Genomic DNA, 21,800 nt, shown 5'->3' on the forward strand with positions numbered 1-21,800 from the left:
GATCCCCTGGGTCCTCATGATGGAGGGAAGGCCAGAACCAACCCTGGCAAGTTGTCCTCTGAGCTTGATCTGCTCACTGCGGCACACACACACACACACACACACACACACACACACACACACACACACAGATGATTATGAGCTGGTCCTCTGCTGAGACTTCCCGAGCTAATTCTCGTGGGGGAAATGTAACAGTACACACAATTGCTAGGGACAGCCCGGAAGTCAGCACAGAGTCCCCAGTTATGTGGACTGGATAGCCAAGGTGGAGAACAGGGTTTCCTGGAGGGACAAGCGTCCCTGGGGCAGTGGAAGAAGAACGAGCTGTCCTTTCTGCAGGAGAGCATCCTACTCCTCCCACATCCTAGGGATGCAGAGCCCTGGTCCCCTAAGGACACAGAGCCCAGTCAGCTACTCACAGTTGTTTCTCTTTTTTTTGGTTTTTCGAGACTGGCTTTCTCTGTAGCTTTGGAGGCTGTCCTGGAACTCACTTGGTAGACCAGGCTGGCCTCAAACTCACAGAGATCTGCCTGCCTCTGCCTCCTCACAGTTGTTTCTGCACAGGCCTGGCACACGTGCATCTGCACCTTGGTGTAAGTCCATCTGCTGTTGCTCCTCCTAATCCACCTGCCCCCCCCACGCTGCTTCCAGGCTCGGTCTCTGTCCTCCCCACCTCCTACAGCCTTCTCTCCACAGGCAGCATGTGCTCCTACCAGCTAAGTCCAGTGCTCTTGGGAATGGTGCTCCCTGGGGACGCAGCAAATGAAGGCTTGGTGCTGTGATTTCACCAAATTGCTCCTAACTGAGCTCACTTGAGGCACTGCCTTCCTCTTGTCCAGCCTGGAGAGTGGGGGCCCCCTGCAACCCCTCACCATTTCATTTTCCTTGTCTCCACTTGTTTCAAATGCACAGCCCTTTTGTTGTTGTAATACTTGGGGATGGAACCCATATCACCAACATATGGCAGATAAGTGCTCTTACCACTGTGTTACAAGGAAGCCCTCCTCCTCTCCCTCTCCGCCTCCCTCCCTTTTTCTCCCTCTGCTTCCTCCTCCTTATGGCTTTGAGGACTTAAGTCAGGGTCTCATATATGCTAGGCAAATGATTCCAGGTCAAACCAGGTAATTCTTTAAAAAAAATTGTTGTTGTTACATTTAGTGTGTGTGTGTGTGTGTGTGTGTGTGTGCGTGCGCGCGCGCGCATGCACATTCCATCTGTAGAAGTCAGAGGACAGTTTGCAGGAACCAGCTTTCTCCTTGGCAGCATGCTCTTTTACCTGCTGAGTCTTCTGCCCCATCCCCAGATTGTTTCCTTAGAGTCTCTACTCTTTCAAAGCTTGCTACTGTTTCTCAGTAGCAAGTATCTGCCTCCAAGTATCTACATCTAAATATTTCAGGGCAAAATATTTGCTGTTTCAACCTTAGAATGGGCTGTTTCTCCAAGGAATATTTCCCCCTTTAGTGGGAAATGGTAGCCAGCAAGCAAAGTCCCAGTGTTAATGAGCTTAATTAATCCCCAAACACACAAACAAGTTAAAAAGAGGGCTGTCTGTGGCACTGTTTGTAAAAGTAATGAGACAATGTGAAAGTATATTTGGGGCACTTAGGAAAGGGTTGGGGCAGTTAAGGGAGGTCTCCAAGGAGGTGAGTCATGCTAGCTGCACAGGTGTGCCGAAAGCCAGCCAGCCACATTGGGCGGGTTGATGGTGCACATCTTTAATCCCAGCACGGAGGCAGAGGCAGGTGCATCTCTGTGAGTTTCAGGCCAGCCTGGTCTACATAGTGAGTTCCAGGACAGGCTCCACAGCTACACAGAGAAACCCTCCTCGAAAAACAAACCAAAAACAAAAACAAAAGCGTCATCCAGCCACTCAAGTCTCAGTAGGGGTGTTCCAGTGTTCCAGCATCTTCATGTCAGACAATGGATTCTTGAGGCAAATACTCTTTCTCGTTGGTGCTTTGACACAGACTCTTGCTGAGGCGATGAGTGTGCACCACCACACCTGCCTCCAAGTGTCTTGATAGTTCTTTCAGATCCTCAGTTCCAGGGTTTTCTTTCTCGGCTGTTTCCCACCTTATTGGTTAGTTGCATACATCAGTTCATGAAAGACCCCCTCAGAGGAGCCCCTCCTCCCCGGAAGCGCTGGCACGAATACGGGCACGAATACCAGGGAGAGGAAAAGGCGCCATTCCTTTTGAAGATTCCCCATGCCAGGATCAAAAGCGATGCTGTGTCAGTCACATGAATTTATACCTCCCGCCCGGAGAACACAGAAAGAAAGGCTTCTAATGGCTTGCTACGTTGTTATGTTATGTCGTTTGGGAGGACGAAGCCGCCTCTGTCTATTGTAGCCACTGACTGTGAAATAAACTTCAGAAACTGAAGGTGGTAGCAGAGCAGAGGAAGTCAAAGTGGGGATCAAAGGGACGAAGAGCCCCTGAGGTCTCAAGGGGGAAGCATAGCCATTGGCTCCCCCGGGCTGCCCTTTCCTGGTTTCCCTTTTCATAAACACCCTGGGCTCCTCCACCAGGTCCTGGGCAGCCCACGGAGCGGGCCCAGCTCCAACAACAAAGAGAGCAGGGGAAGAGAGCACTTAGCACTTGGGGAGGAAAGACAGGCCCCTGAGATCTGGGGGTGGGCATGGAAGCCAGAATGGATAGCGGCAACAGTCTTGTCTGTCGCAGCCTGGTGGTGGCTCTGGGTAGCCAAGGCTTCCTCCGCGGCACAGGTGTGTTTGAGGATCACCTTCTGTATCACCTAGTCCTCGCCTGTGTCTGTTTCAACAGATGTTATCAACACTAAATATGAGTAGTGGCCCAAAGCATGTAGCACATCTCATCATATGAGCTGGCCCTGGGGTTGGAGAGGGCAAATCCAGACCCTAACATCAGCTATGGCTGGCTGTCTGAGCTAGCCTTGAACTTCAATCTGCTATTCAGTCCCCAGGGTATTGACCTGTTTCTGCCTAATGAGGTTCTTTATGTAGGAGCCTTAAACTGCACAGTGTATCTATTTATGAAGCAACTCTCTCTCTCTCTCTCTCTCTCTCTCTCTCTCTCTCTCTCCCTCTCTCTCTCTCTATATATATGTATATGTAGATACATATATATATGTGTGTGTGTGTGTGTGTGTGTGTGTGTGTGTGTAATTTAAAGATTATTTTTGTTGGTTTTTGTTTTGAGACAGGGTCTTAGTATATAGCCTTGGCTGTCCTGGAACTCACCCTGTAGGACAGACTGAGGCTGGCCTTGAGCTCACAGAGCTCTGCCTGCTTCTGCCTCCCTAGTGCTGGGATTAAAGACGTGTACCACCACCGCCCAGCTTTCTCTCTCCTTTTCTTTAAACAGGGTCTCTCTATGATATAGCCCTGACTGTCCTGAAACTCATTCCATAGACCCGGCTGGCCTCAGATTCACAGAAACCTTCCCCTCTCGGCCTCCTGAGTGTTGGCATTAAAGATGGGCACCATGGTGCCTGCTTGAGAGTTTTTCTTTTTATCAATTCCAGGTCCACCCTGAGCCTTCTCTGTATCTGCACAAGGACTATATTTTAGGCATGTCCAAGCACACACAAGAAAAACCTCAGTTCAGAGCCAGACAGGTGCTCAGCTGGTCAAGGTGCTTGCCACCAAGTCTTAGTTCCGTCCAGGCTTACAGAGAGGAAGGATAGAACCATGTCCCACGAATTGTCCTGTGACAACTCATGTGTGTGCACATTCACACACACACACACACACACACACACACACACACACGGCAGGGCAGAGGGAGAGAAGATAAAAGAAAAAAAAAGGAAGCCAAATTTAGAGCAAAAGAAAGAGAGAGTGGGAGGAACTGAGGTTTTGTTCAATACAGGTTGCCACATGGGACAAATCTGAGGGAAAATGGCCAAAAGAAAATGATGCCTGTTGGTCACTTTGGAGGACTGTCAAGTCACAGATTGCACACTGACTTCTGACCACTCCTTGGGAGTGCTGAGCTGCACACTCTGTCTCCCAGGAACTCTCAGCCTGTCGCTGTGGCCATCAGCCCGTTTCCCTGCCCGATAGGTCCCTTCTCAAGCAAGCAGATGATGGCAGAGGACAGGGATGCACAAAGAACCTGGGAGAATTTCCACATAGCAGGTTGGAGAATTCCTACAGCCCAGAATCCAGCCTGAGTCTCTCTGGAAGGTTCAGCTGCTGCTGGCAAGCCCCCCCCCACCCTCCCCCCAGCAACAGTCAGAGACCTCTGGCTTCTTCTCCAGGCTAGCCTCTTAATCCCTCAGGTACAGCAATGCAGCCAAAGGACAGCAGCTCCCAGATGTCAGAGACCGGTGTCTCTCACTTCCAGTGTAACTGGGGTCCAGTGCTTCCTTCGAGTCCCATCTGGAGGTCAGCTTGGCGCACCATCTCTTTAGGTCTCTGGGCTTGTATTAGGATTTTAATGTATTTCTTGAAGAATAAGATGGGAGCACACACATCTACTACATATATAAGCACAGTCTAGCACAGCCATAAATATTTTTGCCTTTAAATAATTCATTTTAAATAATGGATTAAAAGTGAGTGATGGGCTGGGGGTGTAATCCAGTGGTAAGGGCCTTGTTGGCATGTGCAAGGCCCTGGATTTGATCCTCAGTGTCGCAGGAAAAAAAAAAGAATAAAATCAGGTATGAAATTTCCTGTTTAGGAGGCTGAGGCGGGTAGATCTCAAGTTCAAGGCCAGCCTAAATAAACAAAGGAAAGCTGTAAGATGTAGCCTAGTTGCTATGGTGCTTGCCCGGCACACGTAGCAGGCCCTGTGTTTGAACTCCAGCCTTGTATAAAATCAGGCATTATGTGGAAAGCCCATAATTAGAGCGTTGAGCAGTGGAGATGGGAAGATCAGAGGCTCAAAGTCATCCTTGGCTATACAGAGAGTTTGAGGCTAGCTAGCCTGGAATACACAAGACCCTGATATATGTATGGGGTTGGGGGAGGCATAGAAAATTAAAATCTGATTTCTGTGAGTCTGGCAAGGAAATAGAAGAGGAAAGAAAAGGAGATGGTTGGAGGAGAGAGAGAGAGAGAGAGAGAGAGAGAGAGAGAGAGAGAGAGAGAGAGAGAGAGAGAGAGAGAGTTTTTGAGAGAGAGCAAGCCCATATGTATGTTTGAGGGAAGAGTTAGATCAGCGGTTCCCAGTCTGTGGATCTGGACCCCTTTTGAGGGTTAACAACCCTTTCACAGGGGTCAGATAGCCTGCATATCAGATATTTACATTATGATTCATATCAATAGTAAATAATTTTATGGTTGAGGGTCACCACAACATGAAGAACTGTACAAAGGGCCACAGCATTAAGAAGGTTGGGAGAGCCGGGCGGTGGTGGCGCATGCCTTTAATCCCAGCACTCAGGAGGCAGAGGCAGGCGGATCTCTGTGAGTTCAAGGCTGGGCTGGACCGACCAGCCTCCAGAACAATTCAGAGAAACCCTGTCTCGTAAAAACCAACAAAAAAAAAAAAAAAAAAAAAGAAGGTTGGGAGCTAGCCAAGCAGTGATGACTCACACCTTTATTCCCAGCTCTTGGGAGGCAGAGGTAGGTGGATCTCAGTGAGTTCAAGGCCAACCTGGTCTACCAAGCAAGTTCCAGGACAGTCAAGGCTTCACAGAAAAACCTGTGTCAAACCAAACAAAACAAAAGAAACAAAAAAAAAAAAAAAAGGAGGAGGAGGAGGAGAAGAAGAAGAAGAGGAGGAGGAAGAAGAAGAAGAGGAAGAAGGCTGAGAGCCACCACTAGATTAGTCTGAAAAGCAGGAGCAGGCCTGGGGTTCCAGGATCATGGAATGCAGGAGGATTTCCGGCTGCCACCTGACTCACTCAAGCCTAGACCTTCAGCAGCTCTCAGATCGCTCTGTGCTCTGACGCCTGGAATGATTGCCCATCACGAAGGTATGCCCACTTGCTGTTCTTCCAGAGGACAAGGGTTCGGTTCTCAGCAGCACGTCAGGCAGCTTACATCCAGCATCTTGGTTAACAGTGGACACATTGTCCTCTTCTGGCCTCCATGGGGGCCCACATGCATGTGAGCAAACATATTGCATTTATGAACAGCACACAAGAGAACATGCCCTCTCCTCTGAGACCTCCTATTAGCATTGTAGAAGCAGCGGGAACAGTCCTGGGCTGGGCTGTGGAATACCCTCCCCCGGTAGAGAGCCCCCTTGAGCCTGTAGAAGCAGCACTCTGGTGCTGTGCCCTTGTTACAGGCCTCTGATCTCTCTACTGAGGAACCAGGGTCTGACCAAAGCTTTTGCAGACTGTTGTCTGAGGTAGATGCTTGCGGTGGGACAGCACTGCCTAGCAACATTTCACACAGGGGCACACACACCCGCGCACACACACGTGCACAGACACCCGCGCACACACACCCGCACACACACACGGGCACACACACCCGCGCACGCCCGCACACACACACGACTTCAAAAGAAAGCCGAGGCTATAGCTCAGTGGAGGACTTCTTTAGGATATTCCAGGTTCTATGTCCTGTCCTCAGGACCAGAGAGTGGGTGGACGGGAGAGAAGACTTACAAGAATAAATGAATGCACAGAGAAGTCATAATTAAACTACAGATTCAGCATAAAACAAAATGGGAACTTCAAATGAGCCCCAGGGGACAAAGGAAATCGCAATGGCATTAGAGGCAGCAGAACTTCAAGGAGTGCTCTGACACTGTCAGGACTCTCTAGGAGCGAGCGCTAACCCGGTTCAACTTCAACCCGCCCAGCTTACACCCTCCGTCTTGACAGGTCACAGATATTCCAGGCAGGAGCATCGTCCCTGCTCAGGATGTGGGCCTGTCCCCTTTGAGGTTTCTTTATCTTCACCCCCCTTGGATTCAGGATGTGTCGGGTGGTTTGGAGGAGGACAGGGCTAGGCTGTTTGACCAACCTGGAGTAAGGTCTAGCACATAGCAGGGGTGGTAAACAGCGCCTTTGATGGTGACAGGCGGACAGCGGGCCAGGCTCAGTGCGGGGACCTGAGAATCCGGCCCAGGAAAGATCCCAGCGCTTTTGAGGGACCTTCTGACCAAGAAGAGGGGGTTCTGTCCAAATCTGGCCGGCACTTGGGGCAGCCCCTCTAAAGCAGATCGGTTCTAGGCATGTGGATTGGTGGTCCGGCTGGCTGGCGGATGGGCGTGGAAGGGACGGAGAGGCTTGGCTCAAGTTCGCGCCTCCCTCCCTCTGTCCCCAGGTCAGCGGAAGCGATTATTCCCGCGGCGTCTGGCGGGGCTGGGGCGGGCTCGCACCCCAAGGAGACCTGGCCTGCCTCTCCGACGCCTTTGATGGCGCCGCCGCCCCCTCCCCAGCCCCGGGTGGCTATAACTGCAGGCGCGCGGGGGTCGTGGGAAGTGTCTGGGAGCCATGGCTGCAGCAGGGTCCCAGCAGCTCCAGTTCGTCGAGGGCGCTGCTTTCCCCTCCTTCCCGGCCGCGCACCCCGGAGGGCCGCTGCTCCGGTCTGCGCGCCCCGCCACCGGGTTGGCCCTTGCGCCCCCGGACTCCCGCGCCCCAGCGGTCACGCCGTGCTTTTCAGGACGAAGCCCAGAAGCGCAGACCCCCGCCGGCCTGGATCCTCCCGCGCCCCCCAAAGGCGCGACCGCCCCGTCCGCGCCTCAGCGCCGCAAGCGCACGTCGTTCAGTTCGGAACAGCTGCAGTTGCTAGAGCTGGTCTTCCGCCAGACTATGTACCCCGACATCCACTTGCGGGAGCGCCTGGCCTCGCTCACGCTGCTACCCGAGTCCAGGATCCAGGTGAGTCGCGTTTGCAGGTGCGCGGAGTGGAGGTCATGGAGAGTCACAGGCTTGTTGAGTCATTTTTCGAACGGGACAAGTTACTTTCTTGAACCTCATGATTCTAGACTACTAAATAGAGATATCATTAACCGCCTTGTTAGCGTATGATTTGGCCTGCTAGGAGGCTTCTGACTCCCTTGAAAGGTCCCCTCAGGAAAACGATGGGAAGTAGTTGAGCTTCTTTCCAGGGTCCAGTAAGAAGACAAAGGATGAGGGTCATGAGGGGGGTGTCATCATGAGTCTTCCTCTGGCTTTGCTTTTAAGTAGCAGAGCAGGGTTGAAACAACAGGTACCTTTAAGGCAAGCAACTTTCTTCTAACTTTGAAGAAAAATGAGTGCAAATTGAGTTTATTGTCCGAAGTAATTTAGATCAGAGTCCTGGAGTTGCTGAGAGAAGCTGTGAGCCCCCCCCCCGTGGTGTGTGTGTGTGTGTCTGTCTGTCTGTCTGTCTGTCTGTCTGTCTGTCTGTCTGTGATTGAGACAGGTTCACGCTGGTTAGTCAGATGCTAAGTGGTCAGACTGGACTTGAATTCACAATCCTCCTGTTTCAGTTTCCTGGGTGCTTGGATTACAGTTGTGTCCCCCCCCTCCCCAGATTAGAAACTCGCAGTCTTGACTGTTAGTCTGTGCCCCCAAGGAGGCCTCGTTTAATCCAAGGACAGTGGACCGATCCCAGCCCCTGCCTTTTTTTCTGTGTAGCCCTGGCCAGCCTGGAACTCATTCTGGTATACCAGGCTGGCTTCTACTCAGAGATATCCCGCCTGCCTGTTTCCTTGGAGCCCTGGGATTAAAGGTATACACTACCACCACCCAGCTTCAGCTGTCACTTTGGTTTTTTTTTTTTTTGGTTTTTTTTTTTTTTTGAGACAGGGTTTCTCTGTATTGTTTTGGAGGCTGTCCTGGCACTCGCTCTGTAGACCTGGCTGGCCTCGAACTCACAGAGATATGCCTGCCTCTGCCTCCCGAGTGCTGGGATTAAAGGCGTGCGCCACCACTGCCCGGCCAGCTGTCACTTTCAACAGTTGTTACCAGAGGCTTCCTAAGCAGCACACCTTCAGTGATCAAGGAGAAATAGCAAATTTACATACAGAAATGGGTTCGTTAAGGAAAAAATACCTACTTGTTTTGATAGGGGGAGTCCAGACATTCAAAACTGGATTCTAAATAATTAGAATGTCTATCACCAAGGCAGAGTAGCCTTGTTGTCTTGTTGCCAAAGAACTTCGGGTGCCTTTACTTCTGTGACCTCTTTTCTCATTACAAAAATCCCATATAAAGTGTAGACAAAAGCTGGGTGTGCTGGCACATGCCTGAAACCAACCCCAGCACTCAGGAGGCAGAGGCAGAAGAATCGAGAGATTCAGTGTCATCCTTGCCTGTATATCCAGAGTGAGGCTAGCCTGGGATCCACAAGACCCCCGTCTTTTACTTATTTTTTAATGTGTAAAATGAAAAACAGACAAACCAAGTATAGCAAGTGTAGATAGAACCAGGTACCATTCCAGTTTTGCATCTGAGAATGGCCGAGAAGGTCTGGTGTCCTGACCATCACAAACCAGCTCAGTGTTTTCTGAGAGCCATGGCTAATAATAACCGGAATTTATTTTGTTATTTGTGAACAAAGTGATAGGAAAGAACTCTGAGCCAGTCTGGGGATAGCTCACTTGGTAGAGGGTTTGCCTAGCGTGCATGGGTCTAAGCCAGCGCCTCACAAGCCAGGTGTGGTGGTGCTTGCCTGTAACTCGGGCTCTGAGGAGGTGGAGGAAGGAGAACTGGAAGTTCAAGGTCAAAGTCGTCCTTGGCTACAACCTGAGTTTGATGCCATCTCAATAAAAGCCCCCAAACCAACAACAACAACTCCAACTCAAAGCAGCTGTGCGTTGGTTTCCTCCTGTCTCCCAGGTGTGGTTCCAGAACAGACGGGCCAAGTCCAGGCGCCAGAGTGGGAAGTGGTTTCAGCCCTTATCAGCAAGGCGGGAAGCCTGGCTCCATCGCTCTCCTCCTGGGACTGAAGCAAGATGTTTGAAGCCCCAGCTGCCTCTGGAGGCAGATGTGAACTGCCTTCCCGATCCCAACAGGGCTGGAGGAGGCATCTGTGCCTCTGGTTCTCAAGGTCAGAGTTTTGACACCTATCCAACGCTCTCCGAGGACTTCGGCTCAAAGTTGGACTCATGGGAGGAGCACATCTTCTCTGCCTTAGGTAATTTTTGAGGATTCTGGGAGAGTTCAGGATGCACTAAGAGGAGTCCGGGGGATACGAACCAGAACACTACCCCAACCCTGACTGTCCATGGCCTTGTTGTTGCTGATGGTTCTCACGGGAAGATTTCTCCTCTTCGCCACTGAGCCTATACGGTGGCTTGTTCCCAGTAGCCACCCACCCTTCCGCCCAGGAGTACCTGTGAACCTCTGAGTCTGCACATTCAACTTGGTCCATTCCCCCTGGGCTACCCTTGTTTTCCAGACTGATTGTTCAGAACTTGTTTTCTTCGTGGGAACCCTCAGCTTGACCCAATGTCCCCTTTTTCTTGGCAGCTGTTGCCTTCTCATGGTCCCTCCAGGAACTCATCCTAGAGTCAGTCACTCATCCTACCTCACATCTTCAACTCTAACCTTTATCACCAAGATTTATTACTCTACCTTTATCTTCCGAGTGCTGGGATCACTAGTGTGTGCCACTGTGACTGGATGTTGTTATTTTTGTTTAAAATTGTATGATATACAACAGATATGTCCAAATCAAGCTGTATGACACATGTATGACCTCACATAGTCACCTCTTCTTTTTCTGTGATGACACCAAATCTATTATTTTAGCAATTTTCAGGTATATGGTATGTTGTTATTAACTACAGCCATTACCACAGATTTCCTCAGCGTATATTTCCTAACTGAAACTGTGTCCTAAGCACGTCTCCCCTGCTCCCCACCTGACTGGCTCTTCATCTGGCTTTGTCCTCCTTACACTCATCAGCAAAGACACCACATGCAAGTTCCTCCGGGAACCCCAGTGCGTCTCATTCCCCATATACTCAAAAAAGAAATGACTCTATTTGGAAATCTGTGGTAGCCTTCAGTTATTAAATTGTGCTCCCAATAAATGACATCATCTTTAGCTTATGCAAACCTTAAGATCATTTATCCTCAATATGTTTCTCTGTCTCACTCATTCCTTTCTTGTTGGGACTCATTGAAAAAAGTTTTTTTTAAACATTTTTTAAAACTTTATTTGCATTGGTATTTTGCCTGCCTGTATGTCTGTGTGAGGGTGTCAGATCTTTGAGTTACAAATCTGTACAGATCTTGTGAGCTGCCATGTGGGTGCTGGGAATTGAACTCTGCTCCTCTGGAAGAGCAGTCAGTGCTCTTAGCCACTGAGCCATTTCTCCAGCCCCCACTTTAAATCTATTTTTGTTTTAAAAGTTTTTTTCAGATGGGCGGTGGTGGCACACATCTTTAACCCCAGCACTCGGGAGACAAAGGCAGGTGGATCTCTTGAGTTCCAGGCCAGCCTGGGCAACAGAGGGAGTTCCAGGACAGTCAGGGCTACACAAAGAAACTATCTCTCGAAAAAACCAAGGAAAGAAAAAACAAAGTTTATTTTTGAAAACAGCTTAGACACCCACCTTTCTGAAACCTAAACTTTTTCTTTTCTTTTTCTTTTTCTTTTTCTTTTTTTTTTTGGTTTTATGAAACAGGGTTTCTCTGTATTGTTTTGGAGGCTGTCGGTCCAGCCCGGCCTCGAACTCACAGAGATCCGCCTGCCTCTGCCTCCCTAGTGCTGGGATTAAAGGCGTGCGCCACCACCGCCCCGCAACCTAAACTTTTTCTAACTAGTCTTAATTTTTGTACCTGTTACTTTGACCACCTTTTTTTCTTAGCACTTGTTATTATGTTTCTTGTATGGATTACTGAATGTAAATTCCATCAAAATGAATTATGTTTTCAGGCGGCTCTTAATCACCATGTGTCAGTGCACAGCTGCTGAGCATATACTGAATGGCTGTGAAAACGTTTCCAAGGGAAGTTTCTCCAAGTACAGTGCGTTGAGAATTTATTCGAGTTAAAAGCTTGTGTGCTGGGCTGTTGAGATGGCTCAATGAGGGTAAACATGCCTGCCACCAAGCCTGATGACCTGAGTTCAATCCCCAGGAGTGGAAGGAAAGAAGGGATTTCCTCAAGTTGGCTTCTGACTTCCCCATGAGTGCTGTGGTGTGTACCCCCCCAAGACCAGTAAATAAATGTAAGAAAAAAAAAAAAGAAAAAGTTTATTGGTTACTTTTCTATTGCTGTAATGAAACTCCACAAGCAGGACAGCACATAAAGTGTTCAGTTGGGCTTTCAGTTCGGAGGGTTGGTTAGTGTCCATGATGTAGAAGGGGGGCATGAAGACAGGAAGTGCTCACATCTGAAGATAAGGAGGTAGAGTACTGGGGATGGCCTCAGAGCCAGCAACACACATTCCCCACAAGACCGGGCAGCTCCACCCACTGGGCACCAAGTATTCAAACATGAGCTGTAGGGACCAGTCTCATTCACTCTCACTTACCTGTGCTTGTTCAAAGTAGGTAGCACTCATTGAGTAGTTTGGTTTCATATTTCATTCTGCTATTGCATTCCCAGTGTGTGTAAATGAGTACCTTAACTTAAGATCTGTTCAAATACTGATACTCTAGTTTGAGGTCTCACCATCAGAGTCTCGTACTTAAAACTGGTGACAATTTAGACGATAGTTTGTTTAGGCCAGTTGAGATGATGAAAATCCAGTGACAAGATGGAAAAGATTTCAGAGCACCTTAAAGTTAATCGTGTAATTAGGGGCTGGAGAGATGGCTCAGCAGTTAAGAATACTTGTTGCTATTGCAACAAGTTTGATTCTCATGGTGGCCAACTGTCCTTAATTCCAGTTCCAGATCTTATGTCCTCCTGTGGCCCCCCATGGGCACCAGGCATACCAACGGTGCACATATGAACAGACAGGCAAAACACCATACACATAAAAAAAGAAATGAAAGACAGAAAATAGAAGAATGGCTCATGGTCACAGAGTTAAACACAGCAAGGGCCGAGCGGTGGTGGCACACGCCTTTAATCCAGGCACTCGGGAGGCAGAGGCAGGCAGATCTCTGTGGGTTCGAGGCTGGGCTGGACCGACAGCTCCAAAACAATACAGAGAAACCCTGTCTCGAAAAACCAAAAAAAAAAAAAAAAAAAAAAAAACCACAGCAAGGGCCAGGACTAAAGGAAGGATGACTTCAACCCACTCAGTTAACCGGCACATCTCCTTTATCACTCTGACCCTTTTATATGCAAGCTATTATCTTTCAGGTAAGTGCTCATAATGTCAAAGGATTTAGAGATAAAATAGACAATATATATCTGTGATCTATATGTGTGCGTGTATGTATTCTCTCTCTCTCTCTCTCTCTCTCTCTCTCTCTCTCTCTCTCTCTCACACACTGCTGTGAGTTACAAGAACAGAATTAGGCTCACGATTGCAAAGGTAGGCTGTCTGAAGCATTTCTGGATGTGGGTTGTGGTGGAGCTTCCTCTCGGGAAAGTGCTGCTGCAGTAAGACCAGTTAGGAATGGTTGGAAGTTACAGAGAAGGGGATAAGGAAGCAGATGGAGAGGCAGTGGAGTGGAGACTGGACTGTGCCCGGCTTTGTGGGTTTTCTCAGACTTCTGAATTTGTCCCGAGGTCACAGGCTTTAAAGGTATTCCTAGACAGGGATAGCACGACCAACTCTGCATTTTAAAATGCTATCCTGTCTGAATGTGGAGATGCTGAGAGCTAAGTGGAGATGACTGTGATGTCCCAGCTACAGACGGCAGCAGTGGAGTGAGTAGCAGTGATGAAGATAGATTCCAAGCTGAGAGCTTAAAGCTGGTGTGGCAGCCATGACCAACCCTAACACTTGGGAAGTGGAACCTGGAGGATCAGAAGTTCAAGGCAACTTTCAGTTATGAGCAGTTTCGAGGCCAGCCTGGCTGCATGAGACCTGGAGAGGAAGAAACTTGTTTCATGTGTGGTGCTGGTACCTTGGGCCTCACACAGGCCAGGCAAACACTGTGTCTTGGGTGTTATACATGCTGAGCAAGCACTCTGTCTCCAGGTAATCCCTGAGTTCAATTCCCAGTAACTATATGTTGGCTCACAACCATCTATAATGAGATCTGGTGCCCTCTTCTGGCATCCAAGGCTAAATGCTCTATACATAATAAATAAATCTTAAAAATTTCTTTAAAAACATTTATCTACATCCATGCAGAATATATTATTAAATTTAGTCTTCTGCTAGCCTATAGTAGAAGAAATAATTTACTTGTTTAGTGTTTCCACATTGATTTACTAGCAGATGAAAACCAAAGCAAATCACTTCTCCCTAATACTGGATGGTGATGTTTTTCAAGATGATTAGAGCTGGGCATGGTGGTTGTGTGTCTTAAAGTCCCAGCTGCAAAGCATGCTTGGGCAACATAGTGAGAATTTGTCTTTAACAAAAACAATATAAAAGGCCTGGCAACTGATCTGTAGTGTACCTCTTGAAAACTTAGTGGAAACTGTAATTCTTGAAAACATTAAAAAAATTTTTTTGAGACAGGTTCTCTCCATATAGACCAGGGTATTCCTGAACTCACAGCAATGTACCTACCTCTGCTGGGTTCCAAGTGCTGGATTAAAGGGTTGCACCACCACACCTGGATATAAAAGCATATTGCTTTTATTTGTGTGTGTGTGCTGTAGTCACTTCTCTCCTGGCACCCTGTGGGTCCTGAGAATGAAACTCAGACTGCCAGGCTGGGCACCACACACTTGTCACCTGCTGAGTCATCTCACCAGCCCTCTGAAACATTTTACATACAATTAACTATCAACTTGTGTTAATGAAATGAGAATGCAGATATCAAATTTCATAGATCGATTTATTTAGAATTACAAATATTAAGAATAAAAGATTTATGCATTTCTTAATTAACATAACAGTTTAGCTAAATATAAACTCTGCACTAAAGATCTGCAGTGGCCCAGTACCAACAAAGACACAGAAGCGCTTTTAAACTATACAAAATTTCAAATGGAAAATAATCTTATTTCAGTTTTATTATACATTAATTTACAAAAAGTCTCATTTTATGAGACATCAAAGAATCAGGTCACCTCTATAGTTATATTTTAAACTCCAAATCTGAAAACAATTATATTTTGGCTTTATAATAATCTATATTAAAACAAAATTTTAAAATACACACTTTTTACAAGATTATTTTAGGCAGGTTTTTTCTTAAAAAAAGAAAAAACAAAACCAAACAAGAAAAAAACTAAAACAAAACCTCCCTCTGTAATTCACACCGGTCATATGCTTTCCTTATAAAATATTTTTACTTTATAAATTGTGTACTGTTGGATTTTAACCAGTAATCTGGTTTAAAGTTGTGCAAATAAACAAAAAGATATGAAAATAGTGTGTTATCAGTCTTTTTTTTTTAAATAAATCTAACAATAGCACTTTTTGCCCTGAATCATGGAAAGGCATGCCAAGTCCACTTGCTGAAATTCAGCGTCCTACAATACAGTTCTTCCCACTCCTTCATTTTCTTCTACTGATAAACAACGTTTTTATAAATTATGATAAATTAAAATATTTATTATTATAAATTGATCTATAGAACCATGTCATACTGTCAGTATATGTAACATATACTTAAGTCTCTGTTTCCCATCCATATTCCAGTGGCTTCCTCAAGACCAGGACAACTTCCCACACTCACGATGTATATTTTGAAGCCTGAGATATAATGATCAACTAAATCCACTGGACCGCTGATTTTTCAGACGGCTTCCGTCATGCGTGGAGAAGACCATGCTTCTTCGTGTTCTCTGTCACAGGAGTTGTTTGCATGTGCTGAGCAGAATTCATGCATGTATAAAAAATGGTGAGCACTCTCCTCCATGAAATAGTACGTTCGGATAGTTTTAGGTTAAAATATTTGCTGATAAACATGAAATGTAAGCAACACTACTGCATCTGGATAATAAAAGAATAAATAAATGCTGGTCAGCACAATGCTGGTTGAAGAAGCAGTACAGTGTGTTAGAAGCCGTGTCTGGAGACATACAGGTCCCTTGTTTTCCAGCAGATAGGCTGTCTGGTGTTGGAAGCTTAGATTAATGAGAAGGACGCCTCAGACTACGGTCTTGTGCAGCTGGGAACCAGGTCTCCTGGGCTCAGTCTCTGTTGGTGTTGTTGGCCGCAAAGGCATGTAAGTTTCCCATCTGGCTCAGGCCACTCTGGATATGTGCAACGTGAATTTCTACATTATTCTGAAAACAACTAAAGAAATAGGAAACAAGGTTAACTATCACAAAATTAAGAAAAACAAAAACTAAATTTATTATCTTACAGTGTGTGTGCCGTGGCGTAACTCTGGCAGTCAGAGGATAACTGCGTGCAGTCTCATCCTTCTGTCTCTTTCACTTGGGTTCTGGGGACCTAATGCATGTCTCCAGGCATGTGTGGCAAATGCTTTCACCCATCCTGACAGCCCTAAAACTTGTTCATGTATTACCATGTGTGTGCAGGCATGCCCAGGTTCACGTGTAGAGGTCAGAAGACAACTCTGTTAAGTTGCTTCTCTTCATCCAACTTTCTGTGGGTTCTGGGGATTGAACTCAGGTGTCCAGGCTAGCAAGGCAAGTGCTGTTACCTTCTGAGACATCTCATGACCTCAAGAAAAGCTTTTTTTCTTCTCTCCTAAGGGAGGCTTAATTTTAGTTAGCAAATAGCTGTTTCTTAGAAAACAGCTAATAAAATGCCTTCAGGGACGAAACAGATCTGTTTCAGTGATTGTGGGAAAATATACTTAGGAGCAAAGACGTGTCAGGGCTACTGAAGCCAAAGAGACACTGTTAAGTCTACCACAAACCAAAAATCAAACGTTATGTCCTGATGCCTTCGTACAGAGAGGTTGTGTGAAATGTCTGTTCTGTCAATAGAATGAATGTAAGTGAAAACTCTTTTAAGTATATTTAAGGGATAAACAAATACACAAATACTTCACAAATAAACAAAAATTTTAAAACCTCTACCAAAATATCACTATGAATTTAACATAAAATGGCTATCTTATACCTAAGCAATTACCTGATATTAGAAGCATCTATTGTATTCTTGATGTCATTTAACGAATCTGTGAGTGATTTGAATTCAAAGGAATTCAGGTCTCCTCCCTCTGCTAGACACTACAGAGAAAAAAATGTTTCAAAATTTAATTAGATTTTAGCTTAAATATAGACAGACATAGGAACAAATTAATACAGTGTGCTTAGTATTAAAAAAAACATAAATCTATTTTCTCTGAAATTTACCTTAATTTGTAATAAAATAGCAGTAAGCCTGGCGATTAAGTCCGTCAGATTTTCGTTTTCAACACATGGATGTCCTGAGGAGGAGTTGGCTTGCCGGACGATTTCCTGGGCTTCTTCCTCACACCTTCGTCTCAAGTCTGTGGGCTGATCGGCAGGCTGGAGTCCCTGGTCTGGTGCAAGCTGAGCATGGAGGAGCAAAGCGTGAGACATACTCCGACAGGACAATGTGTGGGCACAGGTGCATCCATCCTCTCCTTCTAGCACCTGAGCTGGGTGATCCCCTCCACACAGGTTGTGTGAGCTGTCACTAGACTGAACCTGCACATCTCCGGCAGGAGTACCACAATGTGATGTAGAGTCCTTCTCTGTACCACTCACTACTGGAAAGAACCCAGTGCTCATCTGGCTCATTATTAGTGACCTGTGTTTCTCACTGTTAAGAAGTGAAGCATCTGCCAGATCTACACACAGTAAAGATTTCTACTTTTAATTAGTATTCATGAGAAGACTTTGAGGCTACATAAAGCTCCTATTTGGCATCACACTTTTCTTTACCAGTCTGAACATCCATTGATGAGCCTTGCTTATATCAGTCATTACTATGGTCATTGTCAAATGTTATGCTATGCTTGTTTATTTATTTATTTTGGTTTTTTGAGAAAGGGTTTCTCTGTGCAGCTCTGGCTGTCCCAGACTGGCTTAGTAGAACAGGTTGACCTCAAACTCACAGAGATCTATTTGCCTGCCTCTGTGTCCCAAGTGTTGTGATTAAAGATGTATACCACCACTACCTGATGTTTATTTATTTTTATGTGCATTGGTGTTTTGTCTGCATATATGTCTGTGTGAGGGTGTTGGACTCTGGAGTTATAGACAGTGTGTGCCATGTGGGTGCTGGGAATTGAATCCAGGTCTTTTGCAAGAGCAGTAAGTACTTTTAACCACCAAGCTATATCTCCAGCCCCATGTGTCTTTTCTTGATTAGTGACCAGCAACTCCAGGGCTGCCTGGCAGAGGGTAGCCCCAGCCTGACAGGCCAGCTGGTGCTGCTGTTTGAACACATAAAAGGGAATCAGACATTTTTTTATTCTTTTGTGTCTGACATTGTTCAAAGGCTGAACAATAATTGAATTCTGTAATTCTCATTGCAGATAACACACCACTGTGTAATGATAGCACATTTATTGATTTATCCTAGTATTTATGGGTATTTGCAGTTTCTAAAAATTTTTTTGTTTTATTTTTATTGATTTATTTATTTTGGGGTTTTTTTGAGACAGGGTTTCTTTGTGTATGCTGGCCTGGCACTTGATCTGTAGACCAGGCTGGCCTTGAATTCAGAGTGCTGCCTGCTTCTGCTTCCCGACTACTGGGAACAAAGGTGTGCACTACCACCCACTCAGTTCCCCCCCCCCCCCGATTTCTTCAAAAATTTATTTTATGGCCAGGTAGTGGTGGTGCACGGCTTTAATCCCAGCATTTAGGAGGCAGAGGCAGGTGGATCTCTGTGAGTTCAAGACCAGTCTGGTCTACAGAGAGAGTTCCAGGACAGTCTCCAGAGCTACACAGAGAAACCCTGTGTCAAAAAACAAAGCAAACTGTTGGAGAGATGGCTCAGTGGTTAAGAACACTAACTAGTCTTCCAAAGGTCCTGAGTTCAATTCCCAGCAACCACATGGTGGCTCACAACCATCTGTAATGAAATCTGGAGCCCTCTTCTGGCCTGCAGGCATACATGCAGACAGAACACTGTATATATAATAAATACATCTTTAAAAAATTTTTTTTAAATTTATGTGTATGTTTTGGCTACACGTGTGTATATACACCACTTGTGTGCCTGATCCAGATGGGGGTGTCAGATCCCTTGGAACCTGTGTTACAGATGGTTGTGAACCTCCATGTGGGTTCTGGGTAACAAACCAGGGTCCTCTAGAAGAGTGGACAGTGCTTCTAACTACCAAGTCATCGCTGCAGCCCCAAATTTCTGATTTCTAAATTTTATCTACTATTTATTTATTTTGATATCCAGTTTCTAATTCTGGGTGCTAATAAGAAATGAACATTCTAGTATATTCCTTTTGGTAAATACATGCTGTCTGTTTATACTAAGGAGTAAAACTGCCAAGTCATAGAGCGCTGGTTTATTATTTCTTTAAATCGATGCTCTACTTCAAGAGCTTTGTGGAAATCAATTCATTTCACTTGAGTGGGAAAGAAGCCTATCACAAATGCCCTTGGGAACTACATGAAGACTGTGTAAGCCTCATCTTTATGTGCCATTTTGTTACAGAAGTCTCTTAAGCCCTGTGGTCTATACTTCTGGATAGTTGCTAGTTGGGGTAGGAAATCTACTTACTGGAACAAATCACTGATAGACAAGTAGCAGATGACTATCAGGAAATTAGAAATAAATAATGATGCAGCTAAGCACAGTGGCATATACCTGCAATCCTAGCACTTAGGAAGTGGAGGGGGGAAGATTGTGAGTTCAAGTTCAGCCTGGGCTGTAGAGTAATACTGTATTATTAAAACCAAGGGATTAGGAATTTAGCTCAGAGGCAAAGAACTTACCTAGAATATACAAAGTCCTGGTTATGTCATTATAGGAAGCATGAAGGGGGAGGGTGTGAGAATGGACAGCTAAAAGAACAGGCATAGGTGATCACAATTCATTCTCTGTTTAGTTCAAGTAGCTAAACATCATAATGTATGACAGATTTTTGGGACTTATCAATATGGTGGTTAGAATCTCCGATCACTAATATAGGAGCTTTACTAGAAACACAGTTTCAAAGAATCCAAGGGCAGAAGCATTCTAAATTCATCACTTATAATTTAATACTTTGTAGTAAGAGCCTCAAATGTAGATGATGGTTGAACTACTTTACTAGTTATAATTACATGCAAATGAAGAATTCTCTAAACTCCTGTGACCTGAATACCTGAAAGCCAAGACTCACAGCTCTGAGACACAGCTGAAGGAGGAGGAAACAATACAGGGTATGACTGCTGACAGAACGCATGCTGCTTAAAAAGGGGGGAATGGCCGGGCGGTGGTGGCGCACGCCTTTAATCCCAGCACTCGGGAGGCAGAGGCAGGCGGATCTCTGTGAGTTCGAGGCCAGGCTGGACCGACAGCCTCCAAAACAATACAGAGAAACCCTGTCTCGTAAAAACCAAAAAAAAAAAAAAAAGGGGGGGGGAATGAGCTGGGCGGTGGCACACGCCTTTAATCCCAGCACTCTGTGAGTTTGAGGCCAGCCTGGTCTACAAGAGCTAGTTCCAGGACAGCCTCCAAAGCCACAGAGAAACCCTGTCTTGAAAACCGGAAAAAAAAAGGGGTGCCTGTTGAAATGGCTCAGTGGTTTAGAGCACTGTTTTTGCAGTGGTTTCAGGTTTGGCTCCCAGCATGCACATGGTGACTCACAAACACTTGTAGCTCAGTTCCAGGAAACTTCTAGAGGCACTGGGTGTACACATGGTGCACACATATTCATACACGCAGACAAAATATGTATACACATAAATAAAAAATAAATAAATAAGCAAGCCTAAGGAAGGCGGCTGGAGGGATGGCTGAGTGGTTAAGTGCACTTGTTGCTCTTGCTGAGGACCCAGTTTCAGTCCCCAGCACCCATGATGGCTAATAACAGTTTATAACTCCAGTTCCCAAGGCTTTGACACCTTCTCTGGCCTCCAATGACACCAGGTACACACATGGTGCAGAAGCGTAAACACAGGCAAAAACACCCATACATTAAAAAGATCATAGGAAACAAAAAATATGGTTTCTGGGATAGTGGAGTAAGAATAATTGTTTTGGCAGGCATGATGGTACATATCTGTAATTCCAGCACTTGGGCTAGAGGAGGCTGAGGCAGAAGAATTATGAGTTCAGGGTTAACTTAGACTATGTAGCAAGACACTGTCTCAAAAAAAAAGAGAAAGGACCGGGAGACGGCACAGCCAATGAAGTGCTAGCAGTACAGACATGAGCCCCTGGGTTTGATCCTTAGAGCCCTGGAAAAAGCAGGTGGGACAGTGTGTGCTTGTGATCCCAGTGCTGGGGAGGCCCAAAGAGATGCCGGATTAGTGAGTCCCAGTGACACCCTATTTGATAAAACAAGGCACATAGTTCCTGAGGAATGACACCTGAAACTGACTGCTTACTCTGGCACCCATTATGCCTTGCCCCCAACAAATGAACAGACACAATCACGAGCGTGCACAAACACACACACACACACACACCGCACTATCAAAACACAAAAGATAGTTTTCTGATGCTGAAATCCAAGTTGTGTGTTTCTTTTTTTTAATTTTTATTATTTATTGTGTATACAGCCTTCTGCCTGCATGCCATCAGAGGGCACCAGATCTCATTCAAGGTGGTTGTGAGCCACCATGTGGTTGCTGGGAATTGAACTCAGGACCTCTAGAAGAACAGTCAGTGTTCTTAACTGCTGAGCCATCTCTCCAGCCCGTGGCCCGTGTTTTTTTTTTTTTTTAATAGAACAATATCACTTATAATTTAGTAACTGAAAATTGATAGTTTATTGCACATAAAATATTCTTAATACTGATATGATTAAATGTATATTTAAAATACAGTT

The 21,800-nt window shown here is 45.9% G+C and overlaps 2 protein-coding genes across 4 annotated transcripts in view; one reads left to right on the forward strand and one right to left on the reverse strand.

The window, feature by feature from the left end:
• The first annotated feature begins 7,386 nt into the window (after positions 1-7,386).
• On the forward strand, positions 7,387-10,935 carry Mixl1 (Mix paired-like homeobox). Of its 2 annotated transcripts, none has more exons than XM_021231948.2 (2): positions 7,387-7,777; positions 9,689-10,935. In XM_021231948.2, the coding sequence occupies exons 1-2, from the start codon at positions 7,387-7,389 to the stop codon at positions 10,024-10,026; spliced, it is 729 nt and encodes a 242-aa protein (XP_021087607.2). In that variant the 3' UTR covers positions 10,027-10,935. The 2 variants fall into 2 exon arrangements, with proteins under 2 accessions (XP_021087607.2, XP_005078194.2); XM_005078137.3 differs by having other exon boundaries at positions 7,387-7,773; positions 9,718-10,935.
• A 3,787-nt stretch (positions 10,936-14,722) lies between these two features.
• The window catches only part of Lin9 (lin-9 DREAM MuvB core complex component), a 42,158-nt gene continuing 35,080 nt past the window's right edge, over positions 14,723-21,800 (reverse strand). For both annotated transcript variants that reach the window (XM_040738466.1, XM_040738467.1), the window contains exons 13-15: positions 17,185-17,364; positions 16,961-17,058; positions 14,723-16,150 (exon numbers count right to left, since the gene is read on the reverse strand). In XM_040738466.1, coding sequence (XP_040594400.1) covers positions 16,045-16,150; positions 16,961-17,058; positions 17,185-17,364 — 384 coding nt within the window. In that variant the 3' untranslated portion in view covers positions 14,723-16,044. The remainder of the gene's footprint in view (positions 16,151-16,960; positions 17,059-17,184; positions 17,365-21,800) is intronic.

This window comes from Mesocricetus auratus, unplaced genomic scaffold (assembly GCF_017639785.1).
Source record: "Mesocricetus auratus isolate SY011 unplaced genomic scaffold, BCM_Maur_2.0 Super-Scaffold_100676, whole genome shotgun sequence".
In the NCBI taxonomy this organism is placed as follows: domain Eukaryota; kingdom Metazoa; phylum Chordata; class Mammalia; order Rodentia; family Cricetidae; genus Mesocricetus; species Mesocricetus auratus.

Coding starts and splice junctions, on each gene's coding strand:
- Mixl1 (XM_021231948.2), top strand. CDS start 7,387: ATGGCTGCAGCAGGGTCCCAGCAGCTCCAGTTCGTCGAGGGCGCTGCT. Junction 7,778..9,688: donor CGAGTCCAGGATCCAGGTGA/GTCGCGTTTGCA, acceptor AACTCAAAGCAG/CTGTGCGTTGGTTTCCTCCT.